The sequence below is a fragment of the Rutidosis leptorrhynchoides genome, chromosome 5, assembly GCF_046630445.1.
Source record: "Rutidosis leptorrhynchoides isolate AG116_Rl617_1_P2 chromosome 5, CSIRO_AGI_Rlap_v1, whole genome shotgun sequence".
NCBI lineage: Eukaryota > Viridiplantae > Streptophyta > Magnoliopsida > Asterales > Asteraceae > Rutidosis > Rutidosis leptorrhynchoides.
Genome location: NC_092337.1, coordinates 194,103,868 through 194,124,221, shown reverse-complemented (window position 1 = coordinate 194,124,221; position 20,354 = coordinate 194,103,868). Strand labels below are relative to the sequence as shown.

The following is a 20,354-nucleotide window of genomic DNA, read 5'->3' as shown; positions in this document are numbered from 1 at the left end:
TTGATTCTTTTTGCATTGTCTTTGTAATTACTTTATCTACAAATTTAACAGCAAAAGAGATTATTTTGCCAACAAAGTCTTGAACTTTATGCTTTTGGGACTCAATATCGGGGGTAAAAACATGACTTTTTAGCTGATATCATTTACGCTCCCAAGAAATTCACACCCTGACTCTTCATCTTCGACTTCCTGGCCATGAATTTTCTGACGACTATTGTCGGAATTTGTTCTGGCATCATCTTGAACTTGATTACCAACATCTGTTTTTTCCGGAGATTTTTCATCCTCATCTAGATTGAAAAAGTTTCCTTCATCTTCAGAATTATCGAATGTGTCCTCAACATAATCATCTTCGGATTTCTCCTCATCCTCTTTGATTGATTGCTCCCCGTTCCCATTGGACTTGAACTAAAATCTCACCTCCCTTTTGTTGTCTTCATATATGCTAAGATAACATAATGTGTTTTTGTCGAATAATTTCACCCATCCATCAAAATACACATTATTTCATGCATGAATAAGAACGCTAGCAACACTCAGATCTTGATTCCCATCATTGATCGAGAAATTCTCCATCTCAAGGATCCTGCCCCACCAATTTGCAATACGATTGAACGTATCTTCACACCAACACGTAACCGGTACCCCACGAATATTGATCCAAATTAATCTACCCGAAGATTTATATGACATATCCAGAATTCTTACCTTATTGCACCATTTGTACATAGCATGACCTTTATCGCTGAAAAGTTTTTCTGCTGCCTCATTCGATTCACAAATGACTACATGTCCAATCTGCCTAAATATTTAAATGAGACATTGTACATTCCTTCAGCTCTACATAGATCTTTAAACTGGAAAAAAATACTCGAGTCCTTTAAGTTCATAGATAATAGAACAACCTAACAAATTACTCTGTTGGCCATTCACGTTGATTGTTCTATCATCTCTATATTTGGTGCTATCGGTATCTTCGCTCGCAACCTTTTCCTTCATCTTGTCTTCTTTGATTCTGTTGAGTTTTGATCTCAGATCCTTCATCTCCTTTGCTTGTTCGTTCAGCTTCTCCCTTAGATCAACTGCATGTTTATTAAGTTTTTCTCTTAAATCACCATATTGTCGTTTAGCTACATCACTGAATTTACGCTCATCAGTGAAGGCGTTGCCATAGCTCTTATCACCACGCTTGTTTGTGTTCTGCCAACCAGCAGCCTGTTTCACTTCTTCCCCTCTCTCCTTTGCTTTGAATATTTTGATAGCACATTCCCCGAAATTAATCTTTTCAAGCTCTGCTAACAACCTATCTGCATCTTTGACATTTCCAAACCTTACAAAAGCAAACCGAGCCCCATTTTTCAGTCTTCTATTTGCCATGTAAATGTCTCTTAAATCTCCAAATTTTTTGAACGTTTTCCAGAGGCCTTCAACACAGTAACTATCCGGGAAATTGTAGAACATGAAGGATGTTAAATGGATTCTGAACAGCCTAGTTAACCTATGCTCAAATCTTCCGTTGTACCTTGAACGCGTCCCTGTTGCTCCACCGAAAAAGGGATTTGCCTCACCTCTCACACTCTCTCTCCTCACATTCTCTCTCCTCACACTCTAAATGTGAAAGGAACTGTTGAATAATTGTATCATTCTGAATACTATAAACAACGATGCTTAAATTAGTCGAAGTATTTTTTTCCATAAATTATTAAACAAATACATATATGAGACGATAAAAATCATATATTCCATGATTAAAATCATATACTCCATAATTAAAATTATACGGAGTGTTTAATACCCCAGAAATCTTTTGGCTAGTTCAGTTTTTGGAGATTAGATGTAGTACATAGTTTGAAGAGATGAATTGCAAAATGATTTTATGTTCTTCGTTAAAGAAAAAAAGGAAGAATTGAAAAATGGAAATATAACCTCTAATATGTAACTGTAGCAGAAAAAAAGAGCTAAAAAGTAAGAAATTGAGTACGTGGAATTTGGCCAAGTAAAATGGTAGAAACTATATAATGGAATGCATTCCCCTCATTTTAGTGGTTAATGATTCATTAACTAGTTTAGGGTAATGAGGAATTCCATTATAGATAACCAAGCAATCACAATTATTTTCATACCCATTACTTAGTGTTCATTACTCTCAACCAAGCATGCCCTAAATGTCCTATCACTACTACATTTTGGCTCATTTAGAGCCCTCCATTTAGACGTGTTCACTATATAACACGTCTATTTTATCAAACGGAACACGTCTAATTAAGATTTTTACACAAAAAAACACGGAACACGTCTAATTAAGATTCACAACACGTCTAATTAGATATATTCAACACATCTAAATAAATTTAACACCTCTAATTGGTAACCACGTCTAATTACTTTTACCGGGAACACCTCTAATTGACAACACGTCTAAAAAGTATTCCAACTAACACGTCTAATTAACAACACGTCTAATTATGTCTACCAGGAACACGTCTATATGAAACAACAACACGTCTAATTAGCAACACGTCTAATTAGATTTGCCGGGAACACGTCTAAATGCTTAACACGTCTAATAAGTTTCAAAACACACGTCTAATTAGTTTGTAAGTAACGCCTTTAACTGTGACAAGTCTAAATAAGTTAACGGGATATATATGTTAACGATCTCCGTTTAATCAACCTAACCCTTAAAGTTCTGTTAATGTTAGTCTACCGAAACTACCGAACACGTCTAATTAAACAAACAATGTAACGGGTTATTTAGGGTTCCATATTGAACGGGATTAATAAACAAACACGTCTAATTAATAGGAAGTTAGTTAGTTACGGAAGAGTTAGGAAATAATTTGATAACTAGGAATGGATTTTGATAAGTATATATAATATAATTATAATATTATAAAATTTTATATACCTTAAATAAATAAGATTTATATTGAAGTTATAAATAATATAAAATATAAAAAATCTTTTCATAAATATAAAAACACAAGTTTGTTTATTTTTTTTTCGGCTTGCTCTTGTTTGCTTGTTTAGCTTCGTCGCAGGATTCAAAGATAATGGAGACTTCAACATCATAAGAGGTAATTGAATATTTCTTTTTCTTTATACACTTGGGCGTTTGTTCTGAAAGTTTGTATAAATATATCACATGATTCACACATGTTTGAAGCATGCGTATAAATCAGGTTTATAACACATGTTTGATTGGATCTATAGCACAAGAATTTAACTATATAACACACCATGATTCACACGATTACCCAACACGATTGTAGACATGTAGTGCAGACCTGGAGCAGAACTGGACAAATAAACGACACACAACCATCTAACTGTTTTAACACGCCAGATTACACAACACGATTCTAAACATCATACAACACTATATTAACAACATTTAAACTTTATTAACATCATATAAACACACTATATATAACCTATAACATATAAACCCTTATTATGCAATGAACGAAAGTTATACTATATAGTAACAATAGGCAAACACAACCTGATAGTAGTAGCAGAACCAACCGGGTCAGCTTAAACAAAACCTGGATAACAACTCAACGCTATGTTTGGTGAAGTAATAACAACTCAAAACCTGGATAACAAAACCTGGATAACTAGATTATTTACCTGCTGCACACTATGGCAACCAAAAGAAAACCAAACATATAAACCTATTCTAATATATATATGCCTAATGCAGAAACCAACCTACGTTTCGTTTGGTGAAGTAATAACAACTCAACGCTCACTCCAATTTAGAAAAAAAACCCATGAGGTAGTATACATGTCAAATCATACCCAATAACCATATGATAAGCAATGTTGACCTTATAACCACCTTCAGTGGCAATCATAACCCAAAGTACAATCAGTACCCTAATAATAACCCTAAGTACAGTTGCATTGGCAAATTACCATAAACAAAGACAGTTATATTAGCAGATCAAAACTTCATACAAAAGGAGCATCACAAATATTCATTAGCTCCAATATAAAGTAGAGTCACAAATATACATTAACAAACATAGTTATGTTAGCATCAATAATATTCATCACAAATTACAATTTTATTGGATTGTTCTCACTCATACCTGTGCCATCTTTGACGAAAACATTTTTTGAAAGCTTCTGTAATAAGATTCTTTCAGACTTCCTTCTTCTTGGTGGAGGACTGGGTTTCATTCTGAAATTTGTTAGCCCTGCATCAATAAGTCTAATCAGTAGATCTTGCTCTGTATTAACTTCTTCCATCAACATTTCTTCATCAACATCGTCAGAAAATGATGCAACTTTTTCTGCTTCATTAACCTTTTTAGACTCTCCATCTTTTATTTCTCGAACCACAAAATCTTCTTCTTTATCCACATTTTCTTCTTCGTCTTCGTTCATCACCATTTGGACATTATCATATGAAACATACTCTGCATCTTCTTCAATCACTGCATCTTTTTTTTCCTTGATGTTGTCATGAACATTTAAATTTTCATCAGGCTTTTCTTTTTCAACATCCTGTTCATTAACAAACATGAATAACTAAATGTGGTAAGTAATTTAAAAGTCTAGAAAAAAACAACATTTAGTTAAATCAGTTACCTTTATGTGTTTCGATTGTTTCACTATTTTTGTGGTGAATTTCTGATGTTGAACATCCTTTCCATCATCAACATCCTCATCTTCATCAACATCCTTTTCACTTTCACCTTCCCCTTCATCAGCACCTTCCACTAAATTATCAACTTCCCATTCATCATCACCTTCCACTTCATCTTCATCATCAGCCCTCTCATCAACATCTTTTTCATCTTCATCATACTCTTCATCATCAACATCTTCTTCATCATTATCATCATTATCTTCATCATCAACATCCTCACCATCATCACTCTTTTCATTTTCCTGAGGCCATTCATCAGCACCTTCCACTTCATTATCAGCCTTCTCACCAACATCCTTTTCATCTTCATCATTCTCTTCATCATCAACATCTTCTTCATCATCATCATTATTCTCTTCATCCTCTTCATCATCAAGCTTTTTCTTTTCCTGAGACTTCTCATTAGCACCTTCCACTTCATTATCACCATCACCATCATCTTCATCATCAGACTTCTCTTCATCATCAACATCATCTTCATGACCAGAATTCTCATCAACATCCTCTTCATCATCTTCTTTCTCTTCATCATCTACATCTTCTTCTTCATCATCATTCTCTTCTTTATCATCATTATCTTCATCAACAACATTCTCTTCATCATCATGCTTTTGGTTTTCCTGAGACTTCTGATTAGCAAACATGAAATATAAAATGTAGTAAGTAAGCATTTAAATATTGTAAGAAACATAACATCAGTTAAATCAGTTACCCTCGTTCCTTTATCGTCTGATTTCTGTTTCTTTGTGATTTTGTTGTATCCTATTGTGCTACTTATACCCCTTTTTCAACCACCGTGTTCCTTCCCCACATGAGTTAACAAGGCATCCCCGCCTTCTTTATCTGTCCTAACCTGAAAAAAAAACACAAGTAATCAATTATAGAAAAATTATGAGTTGGTTAGTCTAAAAATTCAAATATAAATACATTACAATTTTCTCTACAAGCGGCGCAAATGTTTCTACTGCCGTCTTCACTTTGTCATCCGGCTTCATCCTGCCCAGCACGTAATACCTCGCTGCAGGATCTTTGATATTGTGGTATGGTGTACGTTTATGAGGATCATTTGCTTATGTATCCCATTGTGCTTTTTTCCCACGATATCCCGAACGACCAACTCGAGCATACTTTTCTTTTGCTTTTTTGAAAGCGATATTCCTGCCTTTTTCTCTTAGTTCCTACACAGTTTTAAAGTGATTAAATGACTTTTTCAAAGCGTTACAATATCAAAATGTACCTCCAAACCTGATACAAATCAGGTTGAATAGCATTTACTCGTCTAGCAGGCGTAGCTTCGATTGCACAAAATTTTTGCCATTTTTCTGGAGTTATGAAATCGTAATCTTTTACTTCCACATAAGGAAGCTTGCCTTCATCCATATACGTTCTTAACTTGCGCTTGAATCTCGTAAACGTTGTGTTGCATTTTTGCAGTGTTGTTTTTCGTGCAAAATCGTCTTCAATATTATGAAGTTCCTGTATAATGTAATCTACTGTAAGTGTTGAATGTTGTAACATATATAAATAAATAGTAATTAATCAAAATCTTAGATTTAAATACCTTTATTTTGCTCCATAAAGTTTATTTCTGATCAGGAGACACATGCTTCCAATCCTTTACAAGGAAATCACAAGTGGTCCTAGTTAAAACGCCAATGTTGGTCGAAAAAATAGCTTGGGTTTTTCCAATGGCTTGGCCAAACTCGTCAAATTCAATATTCAACTGAACAACAGCGGACTTCTTTTTTCAGTTTGTTTACACTTCTTTTTTTAATTTTTTGTTGCATCTGTACACAAAATGCAATAGAAAAGATACACATCAAATGCAATAGAAAAGACACACATTTAAGCACATGCATATTCAAATTAAGATCATAGTACAACAAACACAGGCTTATACACCTTAATATCATTTCAAACAAATCCAGTCTTATTATTGTGTTATGAATAACACAGCAAACATATCACACATACACAATATGCAATACCAAGGAAATTGACCGAACTCATAACCAAACCCATTTCAAAGACTAATTGCGCGACAATAATATTCACGTTTATTTCTGAACAAAAAAAGTAATAAATTTAGATTATCAAATAAACATAATTAGTTATTGATTATAATTACTGGTAGGAATTAACCTTTGAAAGACACTCTTTTTCTCTTGTAATACGATGCTTCGTGTAAGCCATGGTAGCACAGTAGAATCGTGCAGAGTTTGAATCTAAAATAGAACAGAAATCGAATAGGGTATCGAGCAATTAGGATTTACAGATTCAAGTGATTTGGGTTGCTTGGCGGTTTTTTTTAGAACACAAACCAATAACAAAAGAGAAATGATAATGAGGTAATGGGATTATGATCGATAAAAACTCAATTGATTTTGATTTGGGGTTTTTTTTTTTACAGTATACCATAAGTGATATTTTTAAAGAAAATAAATGTAAATTTGTCAGGTTAACAGAATTACTTAGATGGTTAGGACGTTGCTTGGTAGAGAGGAGGTCGTGGGTTCTAGTCCTATTTCCAACTTTTTAAATTCTTTATTATTAATAATGTATTAACTTTTTTCAATGTTGCTTGTAGATGGATCGGAATACTTGGATGTACGAGATAGGTCGAGCTACCGCTGAGTTTATGGATAGTGTAGATGAATTTATTACAGTTGTCGAGACTGATCAACTAGAAAAAGGAAACAACGTAATTTGTTGTCCTTGTAAGAAATGCAAAAATGCACGGTGGTATGCTGATTCAACCGATATCAAAAGTCATCTAATTGCACACAGATTTATGAGAGGGTACACATGTTGGTCTTTTCATGGTGAGTCTGTAGCTGACCTTAACCCGTCTGTTTCGGATAACGATACTGATAATGAAGAAGATTCATACAATAGTGACAATAATGTTAATTTTGATGACATGTTTGACGATTTGGATATGGAGGATAATGTTGCTGATAAGTATCATGACAGATTACAACAACTATTTGTTGACGCTGAAAAACCTTTATATACCGGTTGTATGAATTTTACAAAACTTTCCGCCGTGATACAACTGGTTAACTTAAAATCAAACAATGGTTGGAGCGACACAAGTTTCACTAGCCTGTTAGAGTTGTTGAACAAAATGCTACCAGAAGGTAATGAGTTGTCGGTTTCAACATATCAAGCAAAGAAATTAATGTGCCCAATGGGATTGGAAATACAGAGAATGCATGCTTGTCCAAATGATTGTATGTTATACAGGAATGAAGACAAAGACCTACATCAATTTAAGGTATGTGGTGCATCTAGGTATAAACGTGGAAAATCGACTGATAATGCTGATAGAGATGTGTCGGAAAATGGACCTCCTGCAAAATTATTGTGGTACTTGCCTATCATACCACGATTAAAGAGACTATTTGCGAATGAGAAAGATGCAAAATTATTACGTTGGCATGCTGAAGATCGTAAAAATGATGGTAAAATGTGACATGTGGCCGATTCACTTCAATGGAAAAATTTTGATAAAGATTTTGAAGAATTTGGGGATGAGATACGTAATATAAGGTTCGGACTCAGTTCAGATGGAATTAATTCGTTCGGAGATTTGAGTAGCCATCACAGCACGTGGCCTATTCTTCTATGCATTTATAACCTACCGCCTTGGCTATGTATGAAAAGAAAATACATAATGATGTCTCTTTTGATTCAAGGCCCAAAGCAACCTGGAAACGACATTGATGTTTATTTGCAACCATTAGTTGATGAAATGATGGAATTATGGAGTACCAGCATACACGTTTATGATGCATACAAGAAAGAATACTTCCAACTACGGGCAATGCTTTTTTGCACCATTAATGATTTTCCTGCTTATGGTAACTTGTCTGGATATAGTACGAAGGGGAAAAAGGCATGTCCTATTTGTGAGGAAAATACTCACTCGATATGGCTCACAAATTGTAAGAAACCTGCATTTATGGGGCATCGGAGAGAGCTTGCCGAGAATCACCCGTACCGTAAAAAGTCGGATTTATTTGATGGTACTATAGAGGATAGAACACTACCACCACCATTGGATGGAGAAACTACACTCTCCAAAGTTTCTAATATAAATGTTGTGTTGGGAAAGAAAGGGGTTGGTCCTCCCAAAAGTATTTGGAAGAAAAAGTCTATTTTTTGGAAATTACCCTACTGGAAGCATTTACGAGTCCGACATTGTATTGATGTTATGCATATTCAGAAAAATGTTTGTGAAAGTTTGATAGGGTTACTGTTGAACATTCCTGGAAAAACAAAAGATTGAATTAAAGTTAGAAGGGACATGGAATTAATGAATATCAGACCAGAGCTACAACCTAAAGATATTGATGGAAGGTCCACCAAGTTTCTTCCTCCGGCCTGTTATACTATGTCGAAGGTCGAGAAAACTAAATTTTGTCAATGTTTACATGGTATTAAGGTTCCATCAGGATACTCTGCTAACATTAGGAAGTTGGTTTCGATGAAAGATTTGAAGTTACTTGGTATGAAGTCACATGATTGTCATGTACTAATGACCCAGATGATTCCTATCGCAATTTGTGGAATTCTACCCAACCGTATTCGACACACAATTACAAAACTATGCTTATTTTTCAACATGATTCATTCAAAGGTGATTGATCCTGGTGTGCTGGATGAATATCAAAGAGATATCATACTTACTCTTTGCGAACTCGAGATGTACTTTCCACCTTCTTTCTTTGATGTCATGGTTCATTTGGTATCTCATATTGTAGGAGAAATAAAGGTATGTGGTCCAGTTTTCTTACGGTATATGTATCCATTTGAAAGATATATGGGTATCTTGAAAGGTTATGTAAGGAACCTTAATCGACCAGAAGGCAGTATCGTTGAAAAATATGCATCCGAAGAGGTGATCGAATTCTGCACAAACTATATGGATGGGTTTAAAAGTGTCGGGATTCCACAAAGTCGTCATGAAGGAAGACTATCAGGTCAAGGGACACTTGGGCACAAGACGGGCTATTTAAATGTTTCCGATTATCAAGAGGCACATTTTAATGTCTTACAACACACTACATCTATTGATCCGTTCATACAAGAACACATGTCGTTCTTGAGACAACAATACCCTAAAAAGAGTGCAAAGTAGTTGGCAAATCAACATAAAAAAACTTTTTCAGAATGGTTGAAAGACAAAGTTAGGAGGACACTTCCAAATATTGATAAAACGATCGAAGCTTTGGGATTCGCCCCTAAACATGTGTTCCAATATCAAGGATATGACATAAATTGGTATACCTTTTACACTAAAGCTCAAGATAAGAAGAGTAAAACCCAAAACAGCGGTGTCACGGTGATAGCCTCGTTGACGGAATTCACCATGGTCAATCGTGAAGAAAGATCAAGGATCGCCAAAAAATCGTATTATGGTGTCATTCAAGAAATATGGGAATTAGATTATGGTGATTCGTACACTATACCCTTGTTCAAGTGTAAGTGGGTTGCTAATGATCGCGGTGTTCAAGTTGATGAAGATGGTTTTACAACTGTTAATCTTTCCACCAATGGATATAAAGAAGAACCATTCATTCTAGCAAAACTAGTTACTCAAGTATTCTTTATCGAAGACCCAAAGGATCCTATATGGCATGTGGTTCAGTATGGAAAACGGCAGATTGTTGGTGTCGAGAACGTTGTTGATGAGGATGAGTACGACCAATTTGACGAGTTACCGCCATTTTCAGTCGGTGTTCAACCTTTGACTGAAGTTGTTGCTGGAAATAATACAATCTACTTTAGAGAAGACCATGAGGAAGGAGACGAGGTTGCAGATACATAAAAATTGTTAAAACATATGATTGATTACCTTTGTTTTTTTTACACCCATGAGTATATTTTTTAATGACTTATGCAACATGTCTTTTATGTCTTTTGTTAATTTTTTTTGTTAATTTTTTTTACCATGAAAAATCTACTTTATGTTAATACCTTTTAAATTACTAATACCAATGTATACAATACAAATACAAATACAAATAATTCTAAAACACACACACACACACACACACACACACACACACACACACACACACATATATATATATATATATATATATATATATATATATATATATATATATATATATAAACATATATATGCACATTTTTCAATATTATGCCCGGGAACAAACCGCGATCACAAAACCATCCAACTTCTTCGTATACCCTAAACCATCCCACTTCATTATCAAACCACCAGAAACACCCTACTCCAACATCATAGAACGGAGATTATTTGATGAACGAAATCAATTTCGTCATCACGACTGAAGGATCGTCTCAAATAAAGGTACAGATGGTTTTTTTAGTTATCTAATTGTTCTTTACTCGAATATTTTTGTTATAAATGTAATAACCATAAAATCATACTATTATACTTGAATTGAGTTGTGTGATTAGGAAACAATAATCGAAAATTAGGTTATACACATGCACATTTTGTCTTAGATTATTCAGCAAAATGGACACATTAGGGTTTATAAGTGGTGAATAGATACTGCAGAAATAGTCTAATATATTTTGTGTTAAAGAAGAAATGCCCTAAATATCAAACTATTATACCTAAATCTAGTTGTGTTAATTGGACCATAATTATTATTGATACCTACAGAACTGATATGTACATATATGTTGATTTTACAGAAGCAGAAATAATCTCTGACGTTGTCATTTATGGCTACCTACAATCGTCCACCATCGTTCATCTACATAATACGATTAACAGATAAGCTTGAACTGGTATTATTTCATTTCTGTTTTAACCTTAAAATTATATATTTTATAAAGCAAAACCATTGTAAGACATATCAGGTTATTATGTTTTGTTACAGGCTTTGCCACATGATTGGTATGTTGACCATTATGATACCATGTTTCCAAGACATTCTGTTATCATCCACACCCTGCTAGGATATAAATCTGAAGTTACATTTTCTATGAATGATCGTAGCCGTATGATACTTGGCGATGGCTGGTTGAAGATCATGAATGATCTTGATATTGGAGAAGGTGATATCCTACTAATGATCGGAATCGACAAAAGAAACTACGAGTTGGCTATTTACTCACCTGACCTGTTTCAAAAGAATTTTTTTTATCCATTCACATCTTTCAGTGTATTGACTCGAATTCAGGCAAAAGTGTATGAAAATGATCTATATAGACGTTTCCCTTCATTCATAAAATTCGTCAACAATCCAAGTGAACCAGGAATGGTATGGTCAATTTTTCGATCTCGCATATGTAACACACATTTAGTATGTGTACATGATTATTATCTTAACAAATTAGTTTTATATTTCTTTAACAAAAATAGCATTATTTTTGATTGGATGTAGATACTGCCAAAGGAATGGTTAACAACTACTTTTGGAGACTCTGGACCCAAAGAACAAATGATTGTTCACTTTCAAACATGGTACAACAAAAGGGTGGTGGTACTCTCAGTTGAAGGCGAATTTTTCATGTGGGAAGGATGGTCTGAGTTGATTACAGACCTTAAAGTGGCGTCTGGTGATTGCATGGTCTTTTATGCAACTGATTCGAAAAATCTTGAGCTGGTGATTTATGATCATCGTGGTGTAGAAAAGGGTTGTTTGTTAACTTTTCAGCTGAAGGATGATGATGTTTCTACTACCTGGGAAAGAGGATCCACTTCCCAATCCATTCCTGAAATCATTTACATTGATGACAGTTCAGACAGTGAAACCGAAAGTGATACCTCAGAAGATGAACCAATGCCTCAACAACATCTACATCCTGAACGTGTTGTGATTATCAAAATACCGTCTGGTAACTTGTTGGTACGCTTCTTATTTTTTTATAGTTTAACATTCATCAACTGATAAATGGTGGCACACTACTTGTTTTATCTTTTTACATATCAACGTTTTATGCTTCATCATTATAGAATAACAATTTGGTTAAACCGTTGACTAAATATGTATTTTCTTTTTCGTTAGCGTCTTTCGGAGGAGTTTATTGGACTTCCAGGACTGAGGAGTGGGTGTTATGTGAGTTGTTTTAATCATGAAGGTGATGAATTTCAGTGGCGGTTGAAGCAGGAGACAGGGAAAAAGAAACCAAACCTGGCAGTTACTTTCGGTTTTCCTGAGTATCGATCAATCAATGGCCTGGTGCCTGGTCAATTTTATGAACTCACGTACAATATGGAGCAACAAAACTTTTATCTTTAGTTTGTGGATTTAAACATTTGTAGTTACTTTTGGTGTATAAGTGCTGTACAATCTGGATGTTGGTAGGTTACATATTTCTTGCTTGCACTTATACAGTGTATTTAAATGTTGTTTGTTGTAATATTTTAGATACGGTAATGTTTTCCAATGATGCATGCATTATAGAAATATTTACTTCTTGCATTACTTTTGATTACAAATCTGCAACTCAATGCAATTTTAAGCATTTGCCAATAATGGAACAATAGAGCCATTTAATACATACATTTCATTAGAAAATCTTGTACATTTACTACATTGTAAAAGCCAAATACATACAATTTACCATGACAAGAGAACCATTTTTTAAGGTTGTTACTTGTGACGCGCAACTTCAAATATAATCAAACTTGAATTAGACACAATAGTTTATTGTAAACTACAATGTTCCATTACTAAACAAGATTAAAGAACCTACACATCGAACAATAATTGTATGCGAGTACGGTAGTAATTTACCAAACATCAACATCGACTTTTAAATACGAACATAATTTACATATCATAATATAGAATTCTTACAGACATTAGTAAATCTAAAACATAAATTGTTCTACGGTTAGGAACTTAAATGTTATCAAAACATGTACACGTGCAATTCGTACATAGACCATAACTACTACACAAATTAGAGTTATTAAAGCTGCACTATCAGAAGACTATTGACCCCAATGAGATTGTTAAAGTGGGTGGCTTCCATCCAAGACCATGAAAAAACTCTTGTACCGACGTGAGAACCCAATCATACACCTATCACCCACTTTGTACCCATTCAAAGCCACAAAGTACTCCCAGCCTTTCGAAACAAAAAGCTTTTTTGTGGTTACATCTGTGGCCTGTTTTATGTCCCACCAATGGAATATCCCTTCCATATCGAAGCATATATAGGTGCAGCCAGCCTCGAGTTCTCGGATGCGGTTAAAGTCCTCAGGTAGTTCCTAAATGACAGTGACATATTATTTGTTAATGATTGCATAATTATTTGTCATTGCTATATACACAAATAAGTTTAACTGTTTCTATAAAAAAGTATCTAACTCACCCAAATAGTTCCCCTTGGTATGTCGAAGAAGATGTATGTGACATCAACGGTGCTCCATATGTTGTACCTTTCAGCTCTATTCAGCTGGTCAAGGGTGAGTGCACGTGTTTTACTAGTAGAGGCATCATTGTTTCCAGCTGTATTTGTGATTCAATTCATTAATATGCAAACAAAGAACAAAATACTCAATTACATCACAAATCAATTGTTAGATTTAAAATGGTTAGATAAAATGTATATGCTGTCTTTTTCAAAACTAAGCAAACTATATTGGTATTGTAGCTTGAAAGTTCACAATACATATTGCTGTAACATAAATCAAACCCTAAGTAACCTATTGGGAATCTGCAGATAATTAGCAAATAATATCTACAAGTGCAATATCATAAATGAACATTTGGTATGAACTTAAAGGTATAACACAATAAATTTACAGACTCACACCTGCATGAGTGTAATTCTAAAGAAAAACACTGATATTATATATGCACATAACTGTGAGATAAAATCGATTCTGGTTCAAATAAAAAAGCATAAATACATGTGAAGTGTAGATCTGTTGTTTGATTTTAGTGATTTACAATTAACAAATGAGATGATAAACTTTGTTCTAAGTTTTTTAGGTTTTCAATTCGGAAAACCCTGTGCTTACAGTTAATAAACAACAAATTTTGTTTAAGAAAACACAATAACCTGAGCTCGACATGGCGGGAGATGGTTGTAGTTGATCGCTATTGCAAGTACAGAGCTGGTGGCAGGTGAAAAGATACTCAGTATGATGTACTTGAGAAGGTGAGGGATTTTTTGTATTGCCTTTTTTTTTATAAACAGATATTTTTGAAAATACCGAATCATTTTTTCCTGGGCCGGGTCAAGTAGATTATTACGGTGTATTAAAAAAATACCAATACCAAATATTTTACTATAGGTAAAATACCTAAACTCTTCATCATTAGATCAGCTTAATGGCCAAATCCCACCATTTGGTCTCGAAAATTTTAAATTAACCGCCAATATAATTAAAACCACTAATTGACACAAAACAACCTGATCATAATTGAAACAAACTGCCAGTCTCATTCACTGTTTTATTATTTTCACAAACCCTAGCAGTGATCCATACTACTTTAAATCGCTAAATTCGATACATTCAAGAACTTGATACATCAAACATCATGGTACGTTTATGATTTCAATTCTATTGTATGCGTAACTAGAACTACTAGTATTGTTTAGGTATTAGTCTTGTTATTATTGTTAGCTTCTTATTATTGATTTTTTTAATGTATACAGAGCCGAAACAATAGGCCTAAACGAGGAGTTAGCAAACTTAAATAAAAATCAGTGATTCCATTTGTGGTTGAATTTGACGAATTTGGGCATGCTATAGGAAAATATCAAGCTTTGTTTGCCAGTAACATAGGTGTTCTTACAAGGCTTAGGATTGATTTTCTTGAGGATGATTGGAAAGTAGTATCTGAAGATGAGAAAAAAGCGTTATGGTTGGACATAAAGGTATCAAATCATATATAACTTATAAGAATTATGTTTCATAAAGGTATCAGAATTTTTTAAACTAATGTTTAAGTATATATATGTAACAACATTTACAGCAACATCATTTTATCCAAGATGATTTTGCGAAGAAACAAACGTTTCATCATTGCAACGGGGCTTTTAATAGATTCAGGGCCAAGTTAAGAATGTATATGGTTCAAGGCAAGCTTCCTTATGAAGAAGTGCCAGATTACGGTTTCATAACTCCAGTAAAATGGAGAGAATTTTGTGAACTTGAAGACACACCAGCAAAAAGGGTTAGTGTTATGCATTTTGCTTTTAAACATGTATGGAATTACATTTCTAAATTGACGGCAACTAATGTGCTTTTTAATCCCATGCAAATTGTAAAGGAATTACGAGAAAAAGGCAGAGCAAACGCCTTGCAACAATAAAAAGATAATTACGCCCGTGTAGGTCGTTCAGGTTATCGAGGCCATAAAGAAGAATGGGAGTCGGAGAAAAAAGATCCTGAAAGGCGTACCGTATACCACGATATCTCCAATCCTGCTGCAAGGAATTATGTACTCGGAAGGATGAAGCGAACGAAAGAATCGAAGAGGCCAATAGTTCCAGATACGAATGTTTCCCTTGTAGAGAAAATTATAATATACTTTAAATTGATTTTATAGCGTTATTAACCTAGAATTGTTTTATAACCGATTAATTTTCTTGTTTTGTTCCAGGTTAATACAGATAAAAAAGGTGATGATGCCTTGTTAGTGAATGTGGGGAAAGAACACGGCGGTAGAACCAGAGGTGTTAGCAGCACGCTAGGATATAGCAAATTCGGTAAGAAGCAAAAGGGAGAGCAATTAGTAACAATGGAAAAGGTACATGAATTTGTGGCTAAGGAGGTTCAAAGGGTGGTGGTGGAAAGAGAAAAAACTGGAACACATGAAACTTCACGTGAAACAGCTACAACACCTGAACATCATTACCCGACAGAACATCACGACACGACAGGAAATATGCAACTGGTAGACGAACATGTCGACGAACCAGTAGATGCACTGGAAGTCTTACAGGTAGACGAACTGGAACAGGTAAACGAACAGTTGGTGTTGAATGACAAGTTTATTGAGAGAAAACGGGGAATGGAAGATCACCCAATTGTGGACAAGCAAGTGGAGATCCAGCGAATAGAGGTGGAACAAGATATAGTGGCTAAAAAACAGAAAGTGGATGCACTAGGCATGCGAAAAGAAGAGATTCATGAACCAAGGGTTCAAGAGCAAAGGGTCAAGAACCAACCATTTGCAGACTTGCAAAACATAAAGGTAACTGGTCTTCTTTTATTTCAAAAGCTAAATGGATAATTCAATACACATTGAAAGTATTAAATACTCTACAAATAATACTTGTTGTTTTTAATTTTTACAGGACGAAGTTGAAATCTTGTTATTTAACCCACATCGTATAGAGTCTCTTGTGTGTGGTCAGGGTATACTATATCCAACCAACGAATTTACTCAAGTAAATGGGGAAAAAGTTGTTCCTTCTTACATGAAGGTGAAAATAAACAACTTTACTAAGGACAACACATCATTGAGGCTTCCAATACCATTCAAAGACTTGTCAAAAAATACGGTGAAGGAGGTTTTAGGTGATGTGGTTGGAAGTTTTGTACAATGGCCTCTCATGAAAATGACTCGCATCACCAAGGTACATGTACTGTAGAGCTTACTTATCCGTTTCTTGTGTTAATCTAAGTATTATAAATTATATCTTCATTCAGGAATTGGAGGCATATGTAAATGACATCAGTGCCCAAAAAAAACAGTACACAGTTCAAGTGGTGATACCACAAAGACTAATGGAATTGCAACAAAAAAGGTTTTTAATGTTTATATTCTGAATAATTTTTTTCATGTAATACTCTGTATAGTTGAATACTCTGTCAATATTTGGATACTCTGAATACTTGTATAATTTTTACTATAAATATATTTAAATTTCATGTGTGTAACTTTATAGGTGAAGACAGAAATCATTTTGTTCCACCCCACGAGTTCAGAACCTGCACCGTTGCTAGGGGGCATATGCATCCAACCGATGAGACTACCTTGATACATGGAAAGCGTGTGCTTCCGTGCTACATGAAGGTGTCTATAAACTTTGTTTTGCCTCGATATGAATCTACATTGCTTCCAATAACAGATAAAAATCTTGAGTCTAATACACTAAAAGAGGCTATTGGGGCTATGATACAATGGCCTCTCTTGAAACTTCGTCCTTCAGACAAAAACAAGGTACATGCATAATTGCTTACATAATTTGCTGTATCGGTAAACTGAATTTAAGTGTTATTATTAATTTTGCCTCGATTGTTATCAGGATAGTGCAATGAAATCAAAGAGGGTGGGATTACAAAATAGAATAGATAAAAGCAATGTGTCTATTGGTACTGGTAGTAAGCAGGTATATATATGCTCATCAAATTTAAGTTACATCATCATACGTATATACCTATATAATTTAAGTTATCTGATGTGGTGTTGCAGGTGCATCCACGTAACAATGGACATTCAGGAATGCAACACCAAAAAAAGAGAGAACAATTGTATAACCAACTGCTTTCAATGGAACATCTCCTACCCAACAGATCATGTGTGCAAGCTGCGTATACTAGATGGATGAGTCAAGAAGATCCTACCACTGGTTTCACTCTTAAAGCAAATCCAGGAGTTTTTGGCGTACCCGAAGAGTGCGTAAGTACGATTGGTGCTGATGACATCATCACACTTTGGACAAGGGGATGCCTGGACTGCAGCATCATTTTTTCCTTCATGCTGTAAGTGCATTTAACAGTTTCATATGCACGTTTGACTATAGTTTTCAGGATTTGAGCTGACATGTTATTTTTTTTTAATTTTTTCCCGCATATTAGGGGTCGAGACAAGCTTATGAAAGTAGCTTTTACCGAACCATATGGGTTAATGAACCCTTATTATATATGTGGAACATTTATCACCTCAGACAAAAATTTTGTAATCAAGTACTTGAAGACCGCCTTCAACTCTACTCAACAGTCTTTCTTCGCACCATATAATCAGAAGTATGTAATCATTCCTTATATATTATTGCTTACAAAAATTTATCTTCTAACGAGTGAATTTTAATTTGCTAGAGGCCATTGGGTGTTGGTTTTTATATCTCACACTGAGTACAAAGGAATCATACTTGATTCAGTAAATAGGACCCATAAGAAGACGAAAGATGATTATCTGATCACAGACTGCGTAACGCAGTAAGAATTATTTCTAAATCAATAATAGTTGTTAATTTAAATCTTGATTACATTTACATTATGTCACATTACACAATATCATTTGGTCTTTTATTTGTCTAATTTTGAATAGGGCTTGGGGTCCTTTGCAATGGAATGTAGTTAAGGTTAGTCATCCTAGCTGTCTACAAACAGTCCTCCAAGTTGTTCATCCATGTTTTCATGTTCATTACGTGTTACATGTTAAATTAATACATGTGTATAAACGTGTGTCTATAATGTAGTGCAATCAACAACCAGACAGTTGGGAGTGTGGATATTATGTACTCAATTGGATGCATTCGATCGTAAATAGTCGTATAAGAAAGGAAGTTATTAACATTGACGAAGTAAGTATTTTAAGTTATGAATGATTAAATTTTATCTTTAGGTATATCTTACAAAAAGCTTATATAATATATGTATATATGTAAAAATGTATATTTATATACATATATAAAATTTACTGCTATCATGGGATGAACGTTGTTTATCTACAATCTATCTAAACAATATTATGGAAAAATGGCATTTGTGGGCTCCTTTTTGATGTCTGGTATGTGTAACCTTTATGTGATCTGATATTTTGTGTCAATGGTCTTGGAGATTTGGTAATATTGTTAAAGTCCATATATTCATGCATGTTCAAAATACTATTCTTTAAAAACAGGTAAAGCAAATCATGGGATTATTTGAAGAGCAGGTGGATTTTTTGTGCTGCAGGATGCTTTGCTTTGAAATGGATTAGTAGGCAGCTTATTTCATTTGTAATACCTAGATGATTTAGATTTATGACTTTTTTCATTTGTGAATGTTATGAAGATAATTTATATGTATATTTGGGTTTTCTTTATTAATAAAATTAATTACTGTTTTATTCTTGTTAATCTGTTACATTTACCAGTATTTACCATTTCTGTAATTATGCAAATTCAACACGTCTACTAGCACAACCAATTCAACACGTCTAATTGATTTTTAAATTTCTGTTACAATACAACACGTCTATTTGCAGAAGTCTGTTATAGTTGGTGGCAATTTGAAATATTAAATTTTTAAATTTTTAAAAATTTAAAATTTTAAATATTTTAAAATTTTTGGCGGGTTTAAAAAAATATCCCGGAACACGTCTAATTGCAAATAGATCAACACGTCTAATTGTAACTACAACAACACGTCTAATTGCAACTAGATGAACACGTCTTATTACATCTAGATGAACACGTCTAATAGAGACTAACGGAAAATACAGAACACGTCTAATAGTAAGTAACGAAACACGTTAAATTGCAACTAACGGAACACGTCTAAATGAAACTAACAGACCACGTCTAATTGAAGATAACGGAACACGTCTAAAAGACACAAACGGAACAGCTTAAACTAACGATTTTACAACACGTCTAATTAATGGTTTTTAGAGCGGTTCCTTGAACCGCACTATATGAGTACACTCATTTAGAGCCCTAGCATATAGACGTGTTGCGGAACACGTCTAAAAGACCTTTTCCACACAACTAAAAGGGCCGGAATGTAGTA

General features: G+C 34.3%; 2 protein-coding genes across 2 annotated transcripts; both read left to right on the top strand.

The window, feature by feature from the left end:
* Positions 1-7,003: 7,003 nt before the first annotated feature.
* Positions 7,004-8,135, top strand: LOC139849212 (uncharacterized). Its single transcript, XM_071838874.1, has 3 exons — positions 7,004-7,008; positions 7,118-7,172; positions 7,248-8,135. The coding sequence occupies exons 1-3, from the start codon at positions 7,004-7,006 to the stop codon at positions 8,133-8,135; spliced, it is 948 nt and encodes a 315-aa protein (XP_071694975.1).
* An 834-nt stretch (positions 8,136-8,969) lies between these two features.
* On the top strand, positions 8,970-10,493 carry LOC139849211 (uncharacterized). The gene is made up of 2 exons (XM_071838873.1): positions 8,970-9,792; positions 9,835-10,493. The coding sequence occupies exons 1-2, from the start codon at positions 8,970-8,972 to the stop codon at positions 10,491-10,493; spliced, it is 1,482 nt and encodes a 493-aa protein (XP_071694974.1).
* Positions 10,494-20,354: the final 9,861 nt, after the last annotated feature.

Bases quoted from the DNA above. Each gene is read 5' to 3' on its own strand.
- LOC139849211 (XM_071838873.1), top strand. From the start codon at position 8,970: ATGGAATTAATGAATATCAGACCAGAGCTACAACCTAAAGATATTGAT. The intron at 9,793-9,834 runs GTGCAAAGTAGT...AAACTTTTTCAG, and splicing joins ACAACAATACCCTAAAAAGA to AATGGTTGAAAGACAAAGTT.
- LOC139849212 (XM_071838874.1), top strand. The intron at 7,173-7,247 runs GTTCTAGTCCTA...TGTTGCTTGTAG, and splicing joins TGGTAGAGAGGAGGTCGTGG to ATGGATCGGAATACTTGGAT.